Here is a 23,862-nt window from a genome sequence, read left to right on the forward strand (position 1 = left end):
TGCAGTCTGCCAGCCACACTCGGATTACACACTGCCTCTCACCAGCCTCAGTTATACTGCTGAGTGACCCCAACACACCCTCAGTCTTAGATTTCCCCCCAGAAATGTATGTCCCATACAGCCCAGCCCTCTTCTGGACAACATAAGTTATATTAGGTCCATTATTTCTTTAAAATAAATAATATGTGCACAACGTGCCCTCCCAAATGGAGTTTACCAAACACTTCAATTTAGACACACTGGATTAGATAAAACAATAAAACAAGTGTACAAAGAGGGAGATTTTAAGTGAATACATGTAATGGGACATAAGAGTCAGACATGATTACAGGAAAAATAATAAGACATTTACTAATACCTAACTTAACAAACTATATCAGATTCAAGCAGTTTCTCACCATATATTTTCAGCAGTCTTTCTGACCAAACCCTGTAGGTCCAGACCCCTTCTCTGGTTCAGATTCAACATTTTCAGATGGGCACCAAGAGACAAAAAGTCTATGTGGAAGGATGTACCATGCTGCCTTTTTCTCACCTGTTTCAGCTTCCTTTGTTTCCCATCCTGCTTGATGACTCTGTTTACTGCTTACATGCAAATGAAGCAGAGCACACATTCCTTTGTGTAGGACAGACCTGTTTGCCAACCTCAGTTTGGGCAGGGCTGTGGGTTTTGGAAAATGCAGGTTAGGCAAACACCTGACATGAATGGTCTAGATAATTAGTCCTGCCACAAGAGCAGGAGACTGGGCTAGATGACCTCTCAAGGTCCCTTCCAGTTCCATGATTCTATGTGTTAATAACATCATATAGGAAAAGCTTATAACTTCACATACAATGTTGCTACCACATTTTACCAGGACAACAATGACCAGCAAATTGAGTTTTCAAATGATACTTTACAAGGCATAGTTTGCACAAAGATTATTACAACAATTTGTAGGATTTGAATATAGGAGTATATTCAGTCACTCAACCTTTCTGAGCCATCATGTAGCCCACTGTAAAATGGAGATAACATTATATTATGGGGCTGTTGTGAGGTTTGCTTAGTTCACAGGCAGTTTTTAACTGAAAGTTAAGGTGGTTTCATAATATTTTTATTCTAAAAAGCTGGAAATTCAGTATCAGAAAAGTTCAAAAACTGAATTTAACACTACCTGAGATCACTCCTTTTCCACTATTCCCTTCTACCCCCTGCTTACATTTCCAACCTATTCCACACACTCTGTCTTCTCTGGCACTCCCTAGCTGCATAGGAACCAATGATTCATCATCTCATCAAGCCACCACACAGAGCTCATAGACCTAAGTCTTTGCCATCACACCACATTTCACACTCTAAAAATGTCAGCATTTTACATCTTAAACTCATAGCCATTTTGCTGTTCCTGACCCTGAAAAGTGCTGAGTAAATGTCAATGTCTACCTATGTTTCAAATTTTGCAGTGTTACTTGATTTCATTGGGGACAAAGAAGGGTTAGGTAACTGGCAAACATATCAAAAAGGAGCCAACTTTAAGGGATTTTAATCACAAAAATAACTTAGTTTCTTTTTAACTTCCTGGAAAACTTCTCTAATCTTCTAAAAGGTTAACTTTCAGGGAATCTTTTGAGAACAATTTTATTGTTGCAGTGGGAGTAGCTTTAAAATGTAACTCTGGGTCCAACCTTAACTCAGAGGGGCTATCACCTCTCCTTCATAAACTTCATACCCATATACACATAACACCATTCATCTCCTTGAATAAACATTTGTACAGTATGTGAATTACACAAGCTAACTTGGCATCCTTCAAAATAGACTCTTACTGAAATCTCTAGCTACTAACAGATTTCTCAATGATTAATCGTTCTCTTTTAATCTCCATATTTTAAGTTTTTTCTAGATTTCTGTCTTTGTTTGACTAAGTGGCAGAATTCTAGAGCTGAGATTTAGAACATAGAATCATAGAAGTGTAGGGCGGTAAGGGACCTCACTAAATCATCTAGTCCAGTTCCCTGCATTAAGGCAGGACTTAGCATTATCTAGGATATTCCTCACAGGTGTTTGTCTAACCAGTTCTTAAAAACTTCCAGTGATGGATGGAATTTCCACGACCTCCCTAGGTACAATAATTTGTTCCAGTGCTTAACTACTCTTACAGTTAGGAAGTTTTTCCTAATGTCTAACCTAAATCTCCCAGGCTGCAATTTTACTCCACTGCTTCTTGTCCCGTCCACAGTGGATAAGGAGAACACTGTATCACCCTCCTTTTCATAACAACCTTTTACGTACTTTAAGACTCAGTCTTCTCTTCTCCAGACTAAACAAACACATCTTTCCAGATAGATCATGTTTTCTAGACTTTTAATAATTTTGGTTGCTCTGTTCTGGACTTTCTCTAATTTGTCCACATCTTTCCCGAAGTGTGGTACCCAGAACTGGACACAGTACGCCAACTGAGACCTTATCAGTGCTGAATAGAGTGAAAGAATTACTTTTCATGTCTTGCTTACAACAATCCTGCTAAAACGTTCCAGAATATATTGTGGAATATGAAAGAAAAGAGGGGTCGTTTTGAGGGATGTGTCATTAAAATATGATATTTTCTTTTTGTTCTGGATAACTAACAACTAAGGGACCAGATCCTCAGCTGGATCTAGTCCACAAAATTTTGTCATCACAGAGATCCTTCCATATACATACTGTGTAGAAAATGAACACCCATAAGCCATCTTAAGTAAAAGCATTTGTGTTTTCTCTTGCAGAGCGAGCTCATTACCTATAGAGGGTACCCCAGTGAGGAGCATGAAGTGGTGACGGAAGATGGCTATATCCTTAGCATTAACAGAATCCCTTATGGAATAGAAAATCAGGGGAATACGGGTATGATTTATTTCTGTAAAGCAACGAAGACTTAATAGGACACATTTTGAAAAACAGGTGTCTAAATTGCTTTGCCAATCAGCATACGTTTGGACTCAAGTCCTGCTTGCCTTAGGTGGGTAGTCACACTGAAGTTGATGGAAATGTTTTTGTGAGTAAGGTGAGCAGAATTTGGTGGTAAATCAGTGGCATTGGAACAATTTGTATAGAGGGAGTGCTGAAAGCCGTTAAACAAAACTGTAAACCCTGTATATGATGGAAACCACGGAGTGCTCTTGCACCTGTAGTTCCAGCACCCATGTTCTAATGGTCTGTTTTTGAAAATCTGGCCTTGAATGAACTTAAGCTTGTACTCCGATCATGAGGGATTTAGCATTTGATCAGTAGAAATTAGAAAAAAAAAAAAAAAAAAAGCTTGAAGGCTGCAATCTACCCCAAACACTCACTTTCAGGAAAGCCGAGTTTCTTCCTTGGATCTCATGGTTTGTGTTATGGTTGCTTTTGTTCACACCTGTTTAATCTCAGTGATGAATTAACATTTTGAATAAAGAAAGCCTTTATTAAATATTCCATGGCTTTACTACTTAAACTAAGGTATTTAGAAACTCATCCCTCAGTTCTGCCATACTTCTTCAGTAAAACCAGCGAGACTAGACTTTACATTCTGATATTCCTTAGATAAACAGGAAATCAACTTTTTAAAAGTCCAGGCATTCATTATATCTCATAACAAATTGAAAAAGGGATAAACGCTTAAAAAAAATCCATAGGAGTGTGCCTTTAATCCGGCGCAGGACTGGGAATCACAGTTTTGAGTACTGGACAGGAGTATCATTGTATTACCATATTAATCCAGCAGCTCAGTAATTTTTTTTTCTTTCAGTTGTAAAGCCTGCTGTATTTCTTCAACATGGATTACTAGGAGATGCTAGCAACTGGGTCACAAACCTGGCCAACAATAGCCTGGGCTTCATACTAGCAGATGCTGGCTATGACGTTTGGATGGGAAACAGCAGAGGGAACACCTGGTCTAGAAGACACCTCAATCTTTCTGTTGAGCAAGATGAGTTCTGGTCTTTCAGGTAGATTGAATTATTGAGCACTGTTGGAAATAGCATTCGGAGGGACTTGGGATATTGTTAATGGGATATTGAAATCTTTCATTTTTATCTGTCTGCTCATCTATCTAGATTTTTATAAAGCACCCATCGCTGTGGTGTCAGAGTACATCTGGATCATTGGTTTAAACTCAATGCACGTTGGCAATGAGTGAAAATTGTTGCCATTTGATGGCTTAGAAGCTGGTGCTGGATAATGAGCTGGCTGTAGTCTAGCCACACTGAAAAAATATTACCATAACTAGCACTAATTGGAGTCCTCATTGGCCTATTAGACACTGCTGAGGTTCAACAACGGGGTGACTCAGGGAAGACAGCAGTGCTTGTATCCACACTGTACCTTCCCTGAAGGCAAACAGAAAACTTCAATCACTAGGGCTTCCAGTGCACTTTTATTTTAATGAATGTTTGAAGACTAGACTGTAGTGGTACATTATATGATCCTATGTCTCCATGAAAGTGGTTCCATTACTATGTAATTAATTGTTTCTTCTACATAGGAAGATTAGGCACTCATGGTTTGATCCTAAGCCTACTCTAATTAAAAGGAGTCTGTCCATTGACTTCAATGGGGCCTGGATCAATCCCTAAGGTATGAGCAGAAAGCACCTCGGAAATTAGTGAACAGTCTCTTTTACACCAGGTGCCACAAAGACCTAGGACTCAAAATAGTAGAATTATTCACAAAGCAGTTTGTTTTTTCTCATCTAACAAACCTAGATTTCCCTTATCCAATGCTAACTCATCTGGGATTTAATTTATGCATGCATGTTTTTCATCCTTTCTCTCGGCAGTTTTGATGAGATGGCCAAGTTTGACCTTCCAGCAGTGCTAAACTTTATTATGCAGAAAACTGGACAAGAGCAGTTGTACTATGTTGGCTATTCACAGGGTGCCGCTATAGGTATGTAATGTTACAAGGAATGCAGAGTGATGTGTTATGGATAGAGTCCTATCTCAGGAAATCTCATTCTCCCTCTCCGCCCCTGGTGAAAACTGGTCTTTTGTGCACTTTTACCCTCTACTATACAGATTTCACGGGGAAGACCAGCATTTCTCAAATTGGGGGTCCTGACCCAAAAAGGAGTTGCAGGAGGTCACAAAGTTATTTTAGGGCAGTCATGGTATTGCCACCCTTACTTCTGCTTCTTTTTGGGTCAGGACCCCTACAATTACAACACCGTGAAATTTCAGGTTTAAATAGCTGAAATCATTAAATTTATTATTTTTAAAATCCTATGACAGTGAAATTGACCAAAATGGACCGTGAATTTGGTAGGGCCCTAGTTATGGAATCATGTCTGCACCGCTATACAGCAGTGAAGACTGTGTTTGGATCTCTCTAACACCTTTTATATGAAAGATAACAAAACAGAATGGGCCAAATGCATTCCTGCTGTAACTCCAATGATTTGGACTTACACTGCAGTTTAATATGGCCCAATAATTGCATTGAGTTCGTGGGTTAAGGGGTTTTGGATCTAACTGTGGGATCAGGACTTAAGTTAAGACAAGCAAAATGTGGAGATGGCCGCTGACAGAGGGGTTGGGTAGAGTGGAGGGTAAAAACAAAGGCAATATAATGAGGCAGTTGTTTGGGAGAGTAATGCATGTATCTTCAGAACTAAACAGTATATATGCTTGAGATGAATTTTTGGAGAAGTAGTGGGGATAGAACACAACAAGAAGAGTATCAGTGTAGGAGGAGAATGTAAGGCCATGGCTACACTTACAGTTCTGCAGCGCTGATAGTTACAGCTGTGTTCGTACAGCTGTGTAGGGCCAGCGCTGCAGTGTGGCCACACTGACAGCTACCAGCTCTGCAGTGTGGCCACATTTGCAGCATTTGCAGCGCTGTTGGGAGTGGTGCATTGTGGGCAGCTATCCCAGCATTCAAGTGGCTGCAACGTGCTTTTCAAAAGAGGGGGGTGGGGTGGAATGTGACAGGGAGCGTGGGAGAGACAGAGAGATTGGATTTTTGGAGCTGACACTGTTCTCAGCTCCCTGCTTCGCAAATTCTAAGGACTGGAAGACACACAGTGCCTACCTTCAATCATTTTAAAAGTTCTGACCCCTTCCCCCACCCCTCTCTCATTCACTAAATGCAAATTATGCACTCCTAAATAGCCATCAGACCAGATAAGCATCTGCTCAACATGGACTTCCCCCTCCCCCTCTGCCGTGTGAGCGTGCTGTTTCTCTCTTCAAGCAAACAGCTGTGAACATTCCAAAGTAATTCCCCTGCCTGCCTCCGCTCACTCAGCAAACAGGAGCTGTGTTTGTTTTTTAAATAAGCAGTTTGGCTGAACTCCGAGCTCCCCCTTTCTTCCGGTTTGTTGTGGACAGGAATTGTGGGATACCTCCTTATACCCCGGAGGTCAATAAAAGCGCTGGTGGGGTCCACACTTGCTGACCAGCGCTGGATCACCAGCGCTGGAATCGCTACACCCGAGGCTTGACCGAGTGTACAGCCAGCGCTGCAATCAGTTGCAGCGCTGGCCGTGCTTTGCAAGTGTGGCCACATCCTAAGTTGCAGCGCTGTAACCCCCTCACCAGCGCTGCACCTCTCTAGTGTAGCCATGGCCTCAGATAATAGTTTGCAAGCCTGTAGGACAGGGAGGATAGTAGGATTTCAAATGAAATCTAGGATCAACACTTACTTCAGTAATCAATCAATATCTGAATAGCTATACGATTGCCTGCAAGTTTGAAACTGAAGGATGGAGTATGGTAAATACTGATATTTTACTTTATGAAAGTGGCTCTAGTTAACTTCTCTCTTGAATTTTCTCAGCTTTCATTACATTTTCAACGATGCCCCAGCTGGCTAAAAGAATCAAACTGTATTTTGCCTTAGCCCCTGTAACTACAGTTAAATATGCCAGAAGCCCTGCAGTAAAACTCCTGTATCTTCCTGAAAAGTTTCTCAGGGTATGTGATCCTTCTACTTAAAATATTTGATTGTCTAAATATTTATTTGACTTTTAGAATGGACGAACTGAAAACATATATTTTACTAGAAATGTATGGGTCTGCTCATGTCTGTGGTTAAAGATGTTCAACTCTGCCCACAATACTGGGAGAATTAATTGACCTACTTACGTCTTTCTCTTACTTATGTCCAGAAATACAAAAGGAGACTATTGCATTCCACAAAGTTAAGTTCATGACTTAAAAAACATACTTACCTATATTTACAGTAACTCCAGAAGAATCACTGTGGCTCCAGTCCTACAGACACTAAATCACATGCATAAGTGTTACGCAAGTGTGAGTAATCCCATTGATGTCAATGGGGCTACTTATTTGTGCAAAACTGCTCATGTGCATAAGTACTTGCAGGTGCAGGAGCAAAAGCAGATCTGGAGTTAACCTGAAAGGGAGTCTATTATTAAACAAGCAAAAAAATCTGAAGCTCAACCACGTTGATCGGGCAATGCCTGTGCTACACCTGTTTGATGGATAAACAAACAACTTCTTTCCCACATGCCCCCACCCCCTCAAGCAGTATGTAGCCAGCAGGTTGGGGAGGGGGAGGAAAAATAGGGGTGTAATAGGGGAAAAAGGGGGAAATAGAGTATAAGGGGAGGGGGGTTGAAAAAAGAAAAATGAATAGAACAATTCAGTAAGTGATCAATGCCTTTGTGTTTTTCCAGGTCTTGCTTGGCAGAAGGGAATTATTTCACCAAAGTGAATGGCTGAGAAAGCTAATTGTTTCCTTTTGTGGCCGCGGTATTTTTACTAAGCTTTGTGGAAATGTCTTCTTCATTCTGGGAGGCTACAATGTAAATAACATAAATATGGTACGTACAACACAGCTGGCTGTAGTTGTGTAGGGAGATTTCTAGCCCCTATATTCAAGTCATATTCATTTTTAACTTGAAACTCTGTGATTTGAATCTTGAAGTCCTTGTCAGGGCCAAATCACATCCTTCCATGGAAAAGTCCACAGGAATGGTTTGAGAGACAGGAAACCCTCAGAGGGCTATATGACTGTTTTGGGGGAAAGCTTTTCTCCACCTGTCAGAAATGCAAGCAGGTCAGTCCCCAGAATCCACAGATGTCCCAAGGCTCACAAGTGTTTAGGGAAATATGCTGGACTTTTCTCCCATGGTGAGAAAGCTTATCGTGGTGGCTGCTGCCGATGGAACTGTTGTTTATACTTGAGGTTTTACAATGCACTGGGGCACCACAGAAAATGTTATTAAGCCTCAGGCTGTATCCCATTTTCAGCAGATTCCCTCTGAGGTTAGAAGGGAGAGAGGAACAATGCTTGGTAGCAAACCCACCCCCGTCATCTAACTCCTCCCATCACGTGGATCCTCAACACTGCAGAGGTCTCTCCATGGGTCCAAGAATGAAAGACATGCATGAACAGGGAGACTGACACTTAGAGGATCCCTTTTTTGTTCAATTCTAGGCAAAATCCCCTTTGATTTTTTAATTAGACTTTTGCTGAATTATGGACTGTGTAACAGCTTCTTAAGGACGTGACTCAGGATTTAGCTCTATATGTTCATGGCAGTTAGCACATTCCTGGACCATCAAGGGCTCCCCCTCATATCACAAATCCTACCTATTAATCCCTACAAGTATGAACTAAATAAATACTCTGTAGTCTCTTCAATAAATCTCCTGCCTTATCAAAATGGTTGATTTCATATCCTTTGAGACTATAACTCCGTTAAAAATTCTGCAAAATGTTTTTCTGTAACCAATGCATTGCCACATTTGAAGTACTTGGTAAGGGCTGATCCTGCCACCTTTACTCATATGGAGTACCTTACTCCATGAGTAGTTTCACTGCCATTACCAGAAGTACTCTAGTGAAAAGGTACTACTCTGTAAGAAAGGGGGTGGAACTGGTCCCTCACTGAATGTTTTCTTTCAGAGTCGTGTTAATGTATACGTAGCCCGAGCCCCAGCAGGAACATCTGTACAAAATGTAATCCACTGGAGCCAGGTACTGTTCAGCTCTTGGCTGCAAAGTAGGTGCTAACCACTGTATGTTATACAAATTGGGTGTATTTAATATTCTCAAGTGAAGTTACAGCTAATGGTTGGAAACTCGCCTAATTTGTGGTTTACAACTGATATCTCAACAAAAACAGTACTTTTTATTGACATTTAAACAACAGATATTGAAATTCCTCCAGGAAAGACAAGCAAATTTGGAAATCAGAGGGAAGAGTAATGCGGCAAGTAGTCTTACTAATATATGTACAGTACAGCAAACGAAAAGGCTCAGGTTCTTACTTTAATTAATTACTTCTTATAACAGCTCTTATTACATCCTTTTTTCTACACAACCTATCAATTCAGAGGCAGTGTTAGAACTGCAGACAATAATTCTTCTAGCCAGTAGGTTTACTATCTTTCCTTGTGTGATTGCATATTCTAGGAAAAGGAAATCTTGTATGACAGAGTTGCTGAATTTTTGTTTTTGTGATCAGTATAAGATAAGACATTCTTATACTAAGATAAGTACTCTGCCAATACTGCAGGATGGGGGACAGAGAAGGAAACATTTCAGGTACAGTGCAGTTGCAAATATGCATATACATCCATTGCAACCACAAACACTTGAACAGGAGGGAAAATACCAAAGAAACGCACCACAGTAGCACTTCAAAAAGAGGAACCATACAAAAATGAGGAGGCTAATTAAACAGAAATTAAAAGGAACAGTCACAAGAGTGAAATCCTTGCAAACCTGCCAAATAATCAGTGGGGCCACTGAATGATTAAAGTGCTAAAGGAGCACTCAAGGAAGACAGGGCCATTGAAGAGAAGCTAAATAAAATCTTTCAATCAGTCTTCACTGCAGAGAATATCAGGGACCTTCCCACACCAGCCATTTTTTTATATGACAAATCAGAGGAACTATCTCAGACGAAGGTGATAAAACTAAAAACTGATAAATTAAATAGTAATAAATCACCAGGACCAGATGGTATTCACCCAAGAGTTCAGAATTCAAATATGAAATTGCACAACTACTAACTGTGGTATGTAACCTATTGCTTAAATCAGACTCTATACCAGATGACTGGAGGATAACTAATATAATTCCATTTTTTAAAAAAGGCTTCAGAGGCAATCCTGGCAATTACAGGCCAGTGAACCTAAATTCAGTACCAGGCAAATTGGTTGAAACTATAATATATAACAGAATTATCAGACACGTAGATGAACATGATTTGCAGGGGAAGAGTTAGCAAGGCTTTTGTAAAGGGAAATCATGCCTCACCAATCTATTAGAATTCTTTCAGTGTGTCAACAAGCAAGTGGACAAGGGTGATCCAGTGAATATAGGGTACTTGAACTTTCAGAAAGCCTTTGACAAAGTCTCACTCCAAAAGTCTTAAGCAAAGTAGGCAGTCATGGGATAAGAGGGAAGGTCCTTTCATGAATCAGTAACTGGTTAAAAGACAGAAACAAATAGTAAGAATAAATTGTCAGTTTTCACAATGGAGAGAAGTAAATAGTAGGGTCCCCCAAGGATCTACACTGGGATGAGCACTGTTCAGTATATTCATAAATGATTTGGAAAAAGGGGTAAACAGTGAGATGGCAAAGTTTGCAGATATAAAATTACTCAAGATAGTTAAATCCAAAGCAGACTGCAAAGTGTTACAGAGGGGTGGCAAAATACATATTATGGATGTATGAGCATTTGGGAAATTTGTCCTGATTATACTTTTTATTAGGGCTGTCGATTAATCACAGTTAACTTATATGATTAACTCAAAAATATTAATTATGACTAAAAAAATTAATTGTGATTAATCGCAGTTTCAATCGTACTGTTAATAACAGAATATCAATTGAAATGTATTAAATATTTTGGATGTTTTTCTACATTTTCAGATATATCTATTTCAATTACAACACAGAATACAAAGTGTACACTGCTCACTTTACATTATTATTTTTTATTACAAATACTTGCACTGTAAAAATGATAAAAGAAATAGTATTTTTCAATTCACCTCATACAAGTACTGTAGTGCAATCGCTTCATCATTAAAGTGCAATGTACAAATGTAGATTTTTTTTTTGTTACATAACTGCATTAAAAAACAAAACAGTGTAAAATTTAGAGCCTACAAGTCCACTCAGTCCTACTTCTTGTTCAGCAAATCACTAAAACAAACAAGTTTGTTTACATTTACAGGAGATAATGCTGCCTGCTTCTTATTTAAAATGTCATCTGAAAGTGAGAACAGGTGTTCTCACGCACTTTTGAAGCCAGCTGTGACGTTGTGCAGGCTATATGGTTTTATAAAAAATTAATAATAAGTGAATATAATGTAACTTAGATATGCTTCATGCAAAAGGTCTCTTGTAAGGTATCATTACAAAGCTTATCATCTACTGAGTATAATCATCCTATTTGTATAAATGTACCACTCTTGTATCTGAAACTAGAAATATGAAATATAACTCTGAGGGCCTATTATAATTATGTAAAGTGTGGGCCATTAATGGTGGTTTGGAATCTTGATAACTCCCATTAACTAGGACCATTGTCTGCAAATGACTGTGTTTTACTTGTAAGTCTTCGTGTATATGTGTGTGCTGGCAAGTGGATAATGAAGTCTGGCAGTGACATGTGATCATGTCACCTGAACTGGAATCCATCTTTAACCTGCTGTCTTTCCATTGAGAAGGAGGGGGTGGGAACTCACAGAGGGACAAAGGGATTCCTGCCTTATGCAAAAGATATATAACGGGGTGGAAGAGAACAAAGAGGGAGAGGAGCCATCATGAAGAATCCCCTAGCTACCACCTAAGTTGGAACAAGAGCCAGAGGAAATAATTGTGCCCAGGCCTGGAAGGTGTCCAGTCTGAGAAAAAACTTACTGAAACATCTCTGAGGGTGAGATTATCTGTATTCAGTTTGATTAGACAGATTTGTTCTATTTTATTTTGTTTGGTGACTTACTTTGTTCTGTCAGTTACTACTTGGAACCACTTAAATCCTACTTTATGTATTTAATAAAATCACTTTTTACTTATTAACTCAGAGTATGTATTAATACCTGGGGGAGCAAACAACTGTGCATATCTCTCTATCAGTGTTATAGAGGGCAAACAATTTATGAATTTACCCTGCATAAGCTTTATATAGGATTAAAAGGATTTATTTGGGTTTAGACCCCATTGGGAGTTGGGCATCTGGGTGTTAAAGACAAGCACACTTCTGTTAGTTGCTTTCAGGTAAACCTGCAGATTTGGGGCAAGTAATTCAGACCCTGGGTCTGTGTTGGAGCAGACGGGAGTGTCTGGCTCAGCAAGACAGGGTGCTGGAGTCCTGAGCTGGCAGGGAAAACAGGAGCAGAAGTAGTCTTGGCACATCAGGTAGCAGATCCCAAGGGGGTTTCTGTGATCCAACCCGTCATACTGGCATTCCAAGGTATTTATGTGCCAGACATGCTAAACATTCGTATGCCCCTTCATGCTTCAGCCATCATTCCAGAGGGCGTGCTTCCATGCTGATGATGCTCATGTGTTTATTAAATTTGTGATTCAACTCCTTGGGGGAGAATTGTATGTCTCTGGCTCTATTTTATCAGCATTCTCCAATATATTTCATGTTATAACAAGCTCAGATGATGACCCAGCACATGTTGTTCGTTTTAAGAACACTTTCAATGCAGATTTGATAAAACACAAAGAAGGTACCAATGTGAGATTTTTAAAGATAGGAACAGCAATTGAACTGGTTTAAGAATCTGAAGTGCCTTCCAAAATCAGAGAGGGAGGAAGTGTGGAGCATGCTTTCAGAAGTCTTAAAAGAGCAACATTCTGATGCGAAAACTACAGAACCCAAACCACCAAAAAGGAAATCAACCTTCTGCTGATGGCATCTGACTCAAATGATGAAAATGAACATGCATTGGTTCACACTGGTTTGGATCGTTGTTGAGCAGAACCTGTTGTCAGCATGGACACATGTCATCTGGAACAGGGGTTGAAGTATGAATGGACATATGAATCTTTAGTGCATCTGGCATGTAAATATCTTGCAATACTGGCTACAACAGTGCCATAAAAATGCCTGTTCTGACTTTCAGGTGACATTGTAAATAAGAAGCGGGCAGCATTATCTCCTGCAAATGTAAACAAACTTGTTTGTCTGCACAATTGGTAGAACAAGAAGTAGAACTGGATGGACTTGTAGGCTCTAAAGTTTTACATTGTTTTATTTTTGAATGCAGTTATATTTTGTACATAAATCATCATTTTTAAATTCAACTTTCATGATGACGAGATTGCACTACTGTACTTGCATTAGGTGAATTGAAAAATACTATTTCTATAGTTTTTTACAATGCAGATATTTGTAATCAGAAATAAATATCAAGTGAGCACTTTACACTTTGCATTCTGTATTGTAACTGAAATAATATTTTTGGATGTTTTCTACATTTTCAAATATATTTAAATAAATGGTATTCTATTATTGTTTAACAGCACGATTAATAGTGATTCATTTTTTTATTTGCTTGACAGCCCTACATTTTATGTATGTGATCTGTATCTGTAAAGAAATAGATTCAGATTCAGAGCTTCAAATGCCAGAGGATGCATTGTGGTCATCTTGTCTGACCTCCTGTATAACATAGGCCATAGCATTTCCCCAAATAATTCCTTTTGAACTAGAGCATATATTTGAATCTTTTATAGAGACTCAAGGGGAAAAAATGAAATGGGGGAACACTGCAAATGGTTTCATTTTATACTATAACTGTCCAGCAGTTGGCAAATATGCTGTAATTTGGTCTCCCAAGTCCAGTTAGTCCTTATTACTATTTATTATTTGTATTACCAAAGTGCCTAGGAGCCCTACTCATGGACCAGGACCCCACTGCAGTAACAAGGTTACCAACTGTTGGTAATTTCTTGGATGCTAACAGAGACACCTATCCACTTGTCTCTGAGCTAATTTAGTGTAGGCTTCCACACAGCCTTTAAATGGGATTAAGTTTAATTACTGTCAACATAGTGTAAGGTGGAATCCAACCAAAGGTTTTGAGGTGGAAGTTTCCATGACTTACTTTTTATCCCCTGATCAACTGATTTGTGTATTGCAACTGTAACTTTTTATCTTTCTTGCTTTTCATATTAGATATTTAATTCAGGGGAATTCCAAGCTTATAACTGGCGCAGTCAAACCAAGAATATGGCGAAATTTGGTCAGGTAGGATTGTGATTTTTTTGTGTAATAGTGCCATCATCTTTGGAAAAATAAAACAATTGGCAAGAGAGCCCAGGAGTGGGGGAAGTAAGGGGCATTTTCTTCCTGGTTTTCATTGAGGAGTAGCTTCTCTCATCATTTACTGAATGGATGTGTCTAAAATTTGCTGTGGTTTCATAGACTTTCATTTCTACACTATTCACTGTTTTCCAGGCCACCCCTCCTTTATACAAGATAAAAGATATGACAGTGCCAACTGCAATATGGACTGGTGGAAAAGACTTGCTTGCAGACTTAAAGGATGCTAATGTTTTACTCCCTCAAATTATTAATCTTGTTCATTACAAAAACATTCCTGAATGGGCACATCTGGATTTCATCTGGGGGCTGGATGCGCCGCTGCGCATGTACAGTGAAATTATTGATCTAATGGAGAAGAATCCATAAACCGCACAAACTAGCCATGGTTTAGGTTAATGATGGATTCCACTGATGAAGCTTGTTTTCTCTGTGTAAGGAAAGAGGCCTATTTTCCTTTTTATAAAAAAGTTAACCCTTCTACTGACTCCATTATTTACTATGATTGGCTGTATTTTCACTGCATTTGTTGTTGTCATATTTTCCATCCTCCTGGTGATTTTCCTTAAATACAGTGTGTGTGTGTGTGTGTGTGTGTGTGTGTGTGTGTGTGTAGAAGTGCTAAGCAGTACCCTGTCCATCTGCTTTTCAGAAATGGCAGAAGCACTCCTTCCTCCACACCCAGCTATCATTGGGATGAACCAATAAAGATCTACTAGCTCTTCACTGCTCACGCTGGTCCTGAGTGTATTTTTAAAAGTACTGATTGTCTACCACCTGGCTCCTCTGCAGGGTACGTCTGTTCCCCAGACCCTATTCCCAGGCCACCCTTTGTTTTGCACGGGTTTGTGGGGTTTTTTTCTCTGCATTGATTGAATATATAATTCTATTCAATCTAATCTCTTTGTCCTAGATCCACACAGGCATTTAGGCCCCTAACTCCCAATAGAATCAGCATTTCTAAATTGCTCATTATTGAGGTACATAAGCGTGCTCTATGTACGTTAGGGAAAATAAATTATATTTTGGATTAAGGTAAAACCCCATTGAGATTAGTAGCTATGAACTCGCCCTTCAGTTAACATAACTATTGGCCTGCTAAACCCAGGGTTGTGAGTTCAATCCTTGAGGGGGCCACTTAGGGATCTGGGGCAAAAATCAGTACTTGGTCCTGCTAGTGAAGGCAGGGGGCTGGACTTGATGACCTTTCAAGGTCCCTTCCAGTTCTAGGAGATAGATAGATATACCTCCAACTATAAGCATAAGCCCCACCTAAGACAAAAGGGATGTCTGAACCTGCCTGGGAGATTTTGGCTGAGTATTTTTTGTGTGTTTCTGTTTCTGTGTGTGTGTGTGTGTGAGAGAGAGAGAGCCCAGTCAAGAACAGATGGAAAGGGGAACACAGCTTGAAGAGGCATCTGAAAACATGGTGGCTGACCCTGGAAGAACCCTGGGAAGAGGTATCTGAGCTGATAGCTAAGAGTGAGCTATTGGTGTGGTGAGCAAAAGAAGTTGTTTCCTGTTATTTGATTCCCCCTGTGCTCAGAGACATAGAACTTTGTACATTCATTGTAAATAAAAAGGAACTGCATCAAAGCAAATACTAGACTCCATTAATTACTGCTTCTAACTGGGACATTCCTGGGGCCCAAAGCTTGACTAGCTGCTCAGGGTTGAAAAGGGCCAACAATATCATTAAGGGATCAGAAGTCTATTCCTCTCCTTTGTAGGCTGTTTCCTATGATGAATAAGATTTTTGTTGCTGATTTTCAGAGATGCTGAGTGTCCACCTCTTCGGTTGAAATTAGATGTTCAGCATCTCTGAAAATCAGGTGATGGATTTCCAGGAGGAATGATGCTCCAGCAGCTCTACTCAAGAATATTCAAATATTTTAGATTGTTTGCTGTCTAGCAGCTAGTTTAGGAAGATATACTTCTTACAGACTGTCATAAACAGATAAGTAAAAGTTAATAGAACAAAAGTGCTTCATATCTCTTTTGCCTGAAAAGGGTTAACAAGAACAGTGAGCCTGGCTGTCACCTGACCAGAGGACCAATCAGAGGACAGGATACTTTCAAATCTTGAGGGAGGGAAGTTTGTGTGTGTGCTGTTAGTTTTTGGTAGTTGTTCACTCTGGGGGCTCAGAGGGACCAGACGTGCAACCAGGTTTCTCTCCAAACTCCTTGATACAGGTTCTTATAGATCCAGAATAGTAAGTACTAGGTAGATAAAGCGAGTTAGGCTTATGGTTGTTTTCTTTATTTGCAAATGTGTATTTGGTTGGAAGGAGTTTAAATTTATATTTTGCTGAAAGGATTTTAATTTGTACTTGAATACTTAGACTGGGAGGGTATTCCCAGTGTCTATAGCTGAAAGACCCTGTACTTATTCCATTTTTTAAATTTACAAAGATAATTTTTACTGTTTTTTCTTTCTTTAATTAAAAGCTTTTCTTGTTTAAGAACCTGATTGTTTTTTTATTCTGGTGAGACCCCAGGGGACTGGGTCTGGATCCACCAGGGAATTGGTGGGGAGAAAGGAGGGAAGGGGGAGAGAGAGCTTAAATTTCTCGCTGTATTAGGATTACTTTCTCTCTCAGGGAGAGTCTGGGAGGGGGAGAGAGAAAGAGGGGGAAGGTGAATTTTCCTCTCTATTTTAAGATTCAAGGAGTTTGAATCACAGTGATCTTCCAGGGTAACCCAGGGAGGGGAAGCCTGGGAGAGGCAACGGTGAGGGAAAGGGTTTACTTTCCTTGTGTTAAGATCCAGAGGGACTGGTCTTGGGGGTCCCTGGGCAAGGTTTTGGGGGGACCAGAGTGTACCAGGCACTGGAATTCCTGGTTGGTGGCAGTGCTACAAGTACTAAGCTGGTAATTGAGCTTAGAGGAATTCATGCTGGTACCCCATCCTTTGGACGCTAAGGTTCAGAGTGGGGAATTATACCATGACACAGACAAAGGAGATTCTCCTCTAGCTTTGTTGAAAGCAGTCTGTGTTTATTGAAACAGAAAGTGCTGAATTTTATTGATGCTGGTGAACATGCTGTTAAGTTGACAAATGTGAGATCTGTACATGTGCAGCTACTGATTTTTATGATGTGGATAGTAGATGGAACAGAGAGCACAGAGGCTGTTATATGTAAATGCCCTGGCTGCCCAGGGAGACTGTGAATGACAATATGGGACACTTGAGATGTTTGTCCAGATCCAACTCACCTCACTTAAGAACTGAACTCTTTGTCTATCCAAGAGTATGCACCTTTGTTTTGCAGGCGAGAATTATTTCTGTGTTGAATGTGTCATTTTGATAGTGATTTGCATCAGAGTTTTTGCCCAGAAGCAAGATTTCATTAGTGCGTTGTGAATAATGCGTGAAGGCATCTGCAAAAACATGTTGGAACAGCAACTATTTAAATACAGGTTTTACTTAATCATTTTAGAGTACATAAGAAGTTAGGTTTAAGCAAGACTTGCACAATAAACATTGTACCTGCTTGTCTACAGGTCATTCACCGTAAGAAATTGAGGGGAGGTGGGGTGAGTCATTGGTTTTTAGGGATCTGTCAGAAGGATGATATGCTCAACCCAAACCATTTTGCTTTGATGCTTGTTTCCTATCGTGTGTGTGTGTGTGTGTGTGTGTGTGTGTGTGTGTGTGTGTGTGAGAGAGAGAGAGAGAGAGAGAGAGAGAGAGAGAAGTTTTGCTCAGGGTTGAAAAGGGCCAACAATATCATTAAGGGATCAGAAGTCTATTCCTCTCTTTTTTAAGCTGTTTCCTATGATAAATAAGATTTTTGTTGCTGATTTTCAGAGATGCTGAGTGTCCACCTCTCCCGTTGAAATTAGATGTTCAGCATCTCTGAAAATCAGGTGATGGATTTCCAGGAGGAATGATGCTCCAGCAGCTCTACTCAAGAATATTCAAATATTTCAGATTGTTTGCCATCTAGCAGCTAGTTTAGGAAGATATACTTCTTACAGACAAAGGAGATTCTCCTCTAGCTTTGTTGAAAGCAGTCTGTGTTTATTGAAACAGAAAGTGCTGAATTTTATTGATGCTGGTGAACATGCTGTTAAGTTGACAAATGTGAGTTCTGTACATGTGCAGCTACTGACTTTTATGATGTGGATAGTAGATGGAACAGAGAGCACAGAGGCTGTTATATATAAATACTCTGGCTGCCCAGGGAGACTGTGAGTGACAATATGGGACACTTGAGATGTTTGTCCAGATCCAACTCACCTCACTTAAGAACTGAACTCTTTGTCTATCCAAGAGTATGCACCTTTGTTTTGCAGGCGAGAACTATTTCTGTGTTGAATGTGTCATTTTGATAGTGATTTGCATCAGAGTTTTTGCCCAGAAGCAAGATTTCATTAGTGCGTTGTGAATAATGCGTGAAGGCATCTGCAAAAACATGTTGGAGCAGCAACCATTTAAATACAGGTTTTACTTAATCATTTTAGAGTACATAAGAAGTTAGGTTTAAGCAAGACTTGCACAATAAGCATTGTAACTGCTAGTCCACAGGTCAATCACCGTAAGAAATTGTGGGGAGGTGGGAGGAGTCATTGGTTTTTAGGGATCTGTCAGAAGGATGATATGCTCAGCCCAAACCATTTTGCTGTGATGCTTGTTTCGTATCGTGTGTGTGTGTGTGAATTTTTTTTTGGGGTGGGGGTTGGTGTTTGTTTTTAATCAAGTAGCAGATTAAATGCAGAAAAACAAAACTAAAAAGTTTGACCTTGTTAACTTGGATTTCACTGAAAGCAGATTTAGAAAGTTAAAAATAATCTATAAATAACACATTTTATTGTTAATTTTCCCATTGAATCCAGCACATGATTCGTGGTAGCTTATGATGGCAGTCAAGGACCTTGGAGAATTGGCTGAGTTGCTTCCTGTCCCCTCTTCCTGCAGGGCTCATATTTTGAGGTTACCGGGAACTGGAAGATTCTCAGTTAGAGTGGGTTAGCTTGTTAAGATAAAGGGAAATTGCCTATTCTGGATAAACAGAAGTCAGTGGAGAGATCGGGGCAGGAGGGAAGAGAAGTAGTTAGTAAGTACTGTCCTGGACCTGGCTATTCTACCTGTTCAAGTTGACAACCTTCTTTTAATGTTTTGGTTGGTTGGTTCATGGGTAGGGGGTTGTTCTGGCTCTTTTCCCCCCATTTTGGGGAAGGGCAGAATATATAAAGAGCCTGTAATCTCTACCTAACTACCTGGAGCACTTAGGCAAGACTTACAAGCCAACCTCCCCATTACAATTTAGACTTGCTAACACTATTTCAACCAATCAGTGAAGGTCTGTTTCCTTGAGGAGCTGCTGCTGCTGCTGTTGTTGCATTAAATTGTGACTAATACAAATAGTTAGCAATGATCAATAGAAATAGTTGTAATTTAGTGACCTGCAGTCATCCTAATAGGTTTAAAACATTATAGTGATAAAATTATCGTAGTTTCTCTCAGATTACATTAAGAAAAATTTGTCTGTACATTTCTTCAGTGATTACAGTGAGTTTTACTTGCTATCAACTTTCACTCTCAATTTCACATTTGTTTTATATCTTCATCAACCTAATATGGCGCAGTCAAGCCCCAGTTCTGAAAAATGTTATTACTCCCAAGCCACTTTATCATGAGAAGGCCCCATTCTCTCTCATAGTCAAATTGAGAGGACCCCATGAACAAGCTATTTGATTCCTTTATGTAAACATGAATGATGACTTCTCAGTGCATTCTTTTTTTCCATATGACAGACCTTAACATGTTCTTTCACACCACAGCTTTGCACTGTGAGAAGTTGAAGATAGATCAGGTGACACGTTAGTACATTTCTGTTCTCCATGAACCTCAGAACATCCTTTCCCAATACACTGAAGCAGTGTAGACTCTTCGGGAAATTATCTGGTTTTAGAATTAATTACTCTAAGACAGAGGTTCTCTTTTTAGGCCTTGCCCAAGGGTATGTCTATACTGCAATAAAACACTCTCAGGTGGCCCATGTCAGCTGTCTTGGGCTCAGGCTGCGGGGCTATAAAGTTGCAGTACAGATGTTCAGGCTCAGGCTGGATCCCGGGCTCTGGGACCCTCAAGGGAGGGGTCTCTTGTCCTCCTTATTCAATAACCTCCGTGATACCTGAGAGACTGTGAATCCTTGTATGAAGGTTGGGATCTTGGTGGTTTTACTAGACTTCTTGATAGAATGTCAAATATAATTTATTTGGCCAATTTAAGGACACAATAGAATTTCAGAGATACACCTTTATTTCAATGCTTCCAAACTTTCATATTTTTACAGGTCAACAATTGATTAATGATCAGGTGCCTAGCAGGCTTTGGCATAATACCAGTTAATATAGCTAATGATAGCAGTAGCTCTTCTAAGATCTACACAACACTTTTGAAGGCTCAGAATCCCCAGCATGAAGGCAATAGAGATATTCAGGAATTGGATATTAATATCCAATTAATAATAAAGTGAATTTAATTTTAAATCCTGAGGAAACATCTCAAGACAATTCTAAATCATCTTTATGTACTAACCATGTGGACACCAAATGCAAGCCATTACATAGAGAACCTAGTTGCCTCCACCTAGATTACATGGCTGAGCTGAACTGAATCAGAGAGACGCCGTTCCCTGTAAGTCTGCTAATAGGTCCTTTAAAAATATTGTGAGATTGTAGTTCCATACAAATCTGGTAAAAAGTGAGCAAATATGCAGATGGATTTTCCCATAGAACTAAAAATATCCATAGTCCTGTTGACAATGTCATTCCTAAGAGGAGGGTAGTTCATCTTCTCTGTTTTTTTCTGATCACTGCAAGACATTCCTATGCTGTTCAGGATCATAATCCCTATGCTCCTTCTATGATCACTTGGTTAATTAAAATATGGTACATTCTTACTGCCCAAAGGAATAAAAATAATAATTATAATGCTACCTGGCCCCCTCAGAAATTGTTGCTGTACATCATTTCCCTAATACCATGTATGAAATCCTGGGATTTTCATAGACAGAGCCACAATTTCATATCCTGTATCTTTTTATGGAATAATTTTATATCACTCTATAATTACATATTTTATCACTTATCTCTGTATGCTACTTTCAAAATCATAATTTGAAAATTTTTGCTTCTGAGACCATATCATGTTTTCATTGTTTTAATTACATCATCATTTCTTAGTGAATGTTTGGTAAAATCCATACAAAATAATCAGAAAAGTTTTTTTTAAATAATCGTAAAAGTCAGTATATGAAAATATACAACATGAAATCCCAACAGATTGATGCAGTCAGCCAAATAAGAATCACAGCTAAGAGAGGACAGACTGTATTCCCCTCTCCACACACCCAATGAGCTGAAGGAAAAACAAATTTCATTATCATTTTGTTTTTACTTTTACATTACTATCTAATATGGCCTTAAACCATAGATGGGCAAACTACAGCCCACGGGCCACATCCGGCCCATGGGACCCTCCTGCCTGGCCCCTGAGCTCCTGGCCCAGAAGGCTCGCCCCTGACCCCTTCCCCTTTGTTCCCCCTCCACTGCAGCCTCAGCTCACTGCACCACCAGCACAATGCTCTGGGCGGAGGGGCTGCGAGCTCCTGGGGCAGCGCAGCTGCAGAGCCCAGCCTGACCCAGGTGGCACGGTGGCAACGGCGTGGCTGGCTAGAGCCGGGCACTGCGGCTGTAGCACCGCCAGCCACCCGGTGCTCCAGGCAGTGCGGTAAGGGGGCAGGGAGCAGGGGGGGTTAGATAGAGGGCAGGGGAATTCAGGGGGGAAGTCAAGGAATGAGAGGAGGAGTTGGATGGGGCGGTGGGAGGCAGTCAGGGGAGGGGTTCCGGGGGCGGTTAGGGGATAGGGAGCTGGGGGTGGTGGATGGGGCAGGATTCTTGGGGGGGATCGGATGGGGGTGGGGCAGAGAGGGGGTGGGAGCTGGGCCATGACCCCCTCCGCTAACCAGGCCTCCGTACAATTTGTAAAACCCAGTGCAGCCCTCAGGCCAAAAAGTTTGCCCGCCCCTGCCTTAAACACACCTACTACATGTGCTGGCAACACACAGCAATTGTGACTACTGGTCTTAAGTAATGAGTTCATTTTGATTACCTGTAACTGTTGCATGCTTTCCACAACGAATCAGCAGAGGTGAAGTCAGCCTGAGAGCTAGAGACGGAAGGAAGGACTGAGGGAACTGAAGCAAAGTTAAGTTTCTTGTATATGTGAGTTTGTGGTTTCTTTGTTTTGTCACCTATTTATGAATAAGAATAATCTGCAGGGAATACATAGTGTCTTTGTTTCTGATGCTGATTGTGAGTGTGTAATAAGAGCTCTCTGCTTGGTGATGCTGGCAGAGGGGATGTGTGTGTGTGAATTGCTGCTTCTCCTGCTTGAAAGTGGTAAGAGAGATCAACAATTTCATCTTCCTTGATTTATTTTTGTTTAAACCCTGAGAATTTCTCAGCATGCAGCTAAACTGGCAAAAAATGGACACACATTTTAACATTGGTAAAGTTGCTTTTGTGGTAACAAGTGGAAGATGTACTGTAAAGAGGGTTAGCATGTCCAGTTTTTGTGGTTATGCAGGCAGTCTAATGGTTTTTGTCTTTTGTGGTGGTTTTTTTGGGAACTTTACCATATAAGGAGATTATAGGTTGGGAGATTTGGGCTGTAATCTGTAGAAGATGCCTTGTTTTATTTATTCATTTATTTATTTATTTGGCTCTTATTGAGAAATACTCATGTAGCCTGGATAGTAAGGGTCTTTTAGATCCCTACAGCATGGGTTTTAACGGCTGAGTAATGACAGTTCTGCTTGGGAATGGAGCTAAGAACCTTAATGTTTCTGTCAGTCAGTCACCTGGATAGTGCATGCATCTCTCAGAACTAGGTAAGTGATGGCGTGGGCCCAGAACTAGTGCTGCTTAGATACTCACTGACCCATCTCCTCCTCTGGTACTTCACTTAGAATTGCTTGGGAATTTTTGAAGTAACTTTTTCTTTGTCAGAAAATGCCAATTCATCAACACCAAAACTTTCTGCAGAAATGTACCTGTTTTGAGCAGGAGGTTTCTCAGGTCTAGGATGGAATTGCTGCGCAGGCATCTCTATACCTGCACTAGTGTAATGGAAATGTGCGCGACTGAGGTGCAATTCCCTGATCTCCCTGATTCACGCCAGACAATTGAATCCAGATCACCTACATCCCAGGTTAGTGTCCTAAGCACTAGGTATTTTGCAGTGGTGTCTCTTGCCCTTGTGTTTTCCCATGCAAAAGAAAAAAAAATCAAATCAACAGGTCATAAGAACATACATAAGAACAGCCATTCTGGGTCAGACCAAAGGTGCATCTAGCCCAGTATCCTGTCTTCTGACAGTGGCCAATGCCAGGTGCCCCAGAGAGAATGAACAGAACAGGTAATCATCAAGTGATCCCCTGTCACCCGTTCCCAGCTTCTGGCAAACGGAGGCTAGGGACACCATGTCATAACCTTAGTCCCAGATTTGGACCTTAGCGTCCAAAATATGGGGGTTAGCATGAAAACCTCCAAGCTTAGTTACCAGCTTGGACCTGGTACCTGCTG

General features: G+C 40.3%; 1 protein-coding gene across 3 annotated transcripts in view; it reads left to right on the plus strand.

Annotated features, from left to right (window-relative positions):
- LOC127053991 (lipase member M-like) overlaps window positions 1–23,862 on the plus strand; it is a 90,664-nt gene that overhangs the window by 7,218 nt on the left and 59,584 nt on the right. For all 3 annotated transcript variants that reach the window (XM_050959576.1, XM_050959577.1, XM_050959575.1), the window contains 8 exons: window positions 2,749–2,866; window positions 3,750–3,948; window positions 4,779–4,888; window positions 6,779–6,915; window positions 7,641–7,787; window positions 8,876–8,947; window positions 14,120–14,191; window positions 14,402–14,840. In XM_050959576.1, coding sequence (XP_050815533.1) covers window positions 2,749–2,866; window positions 3,750–3,948; window positions 4,779–4,888; window positions 6,779–6,915; window positions 7,641–7,787; window positions 8,876–8,947; window positions 14,120–14,191; window positions 14,402–14,635 — 1,089 coding nt within the window. In that variant the 3' untranslated portion in view covers window positions 14,636–14,840. The remainder of the gene's footprint in view (window positions 1–2,748; window positions 2,867–3,749; window positions 3,949–4,778; window positions 4,889–6,778; window positions 6,916–7,640; window positions 7,788–8,875; window positions 8,948–14,119; window positions 14,192–14,401; window positions 14,841–23,862) is intronic.

This window comes from Gopherus flavomarginatus, chromosome 6 (assembly GCF_025201925.1).
Source record: "Gopherus flavomarginatus isolate rGopFla2 chromosome 6, rGopFla2.mat.asm, whole genome shotgun sequence".
NCBI classification, from domain to species: domain Eukaryota; kingdom Metazoa; phylum Chordata; order Testudines; family Testudinidae; genus Gopherus; species Gopherus flavomarginatus.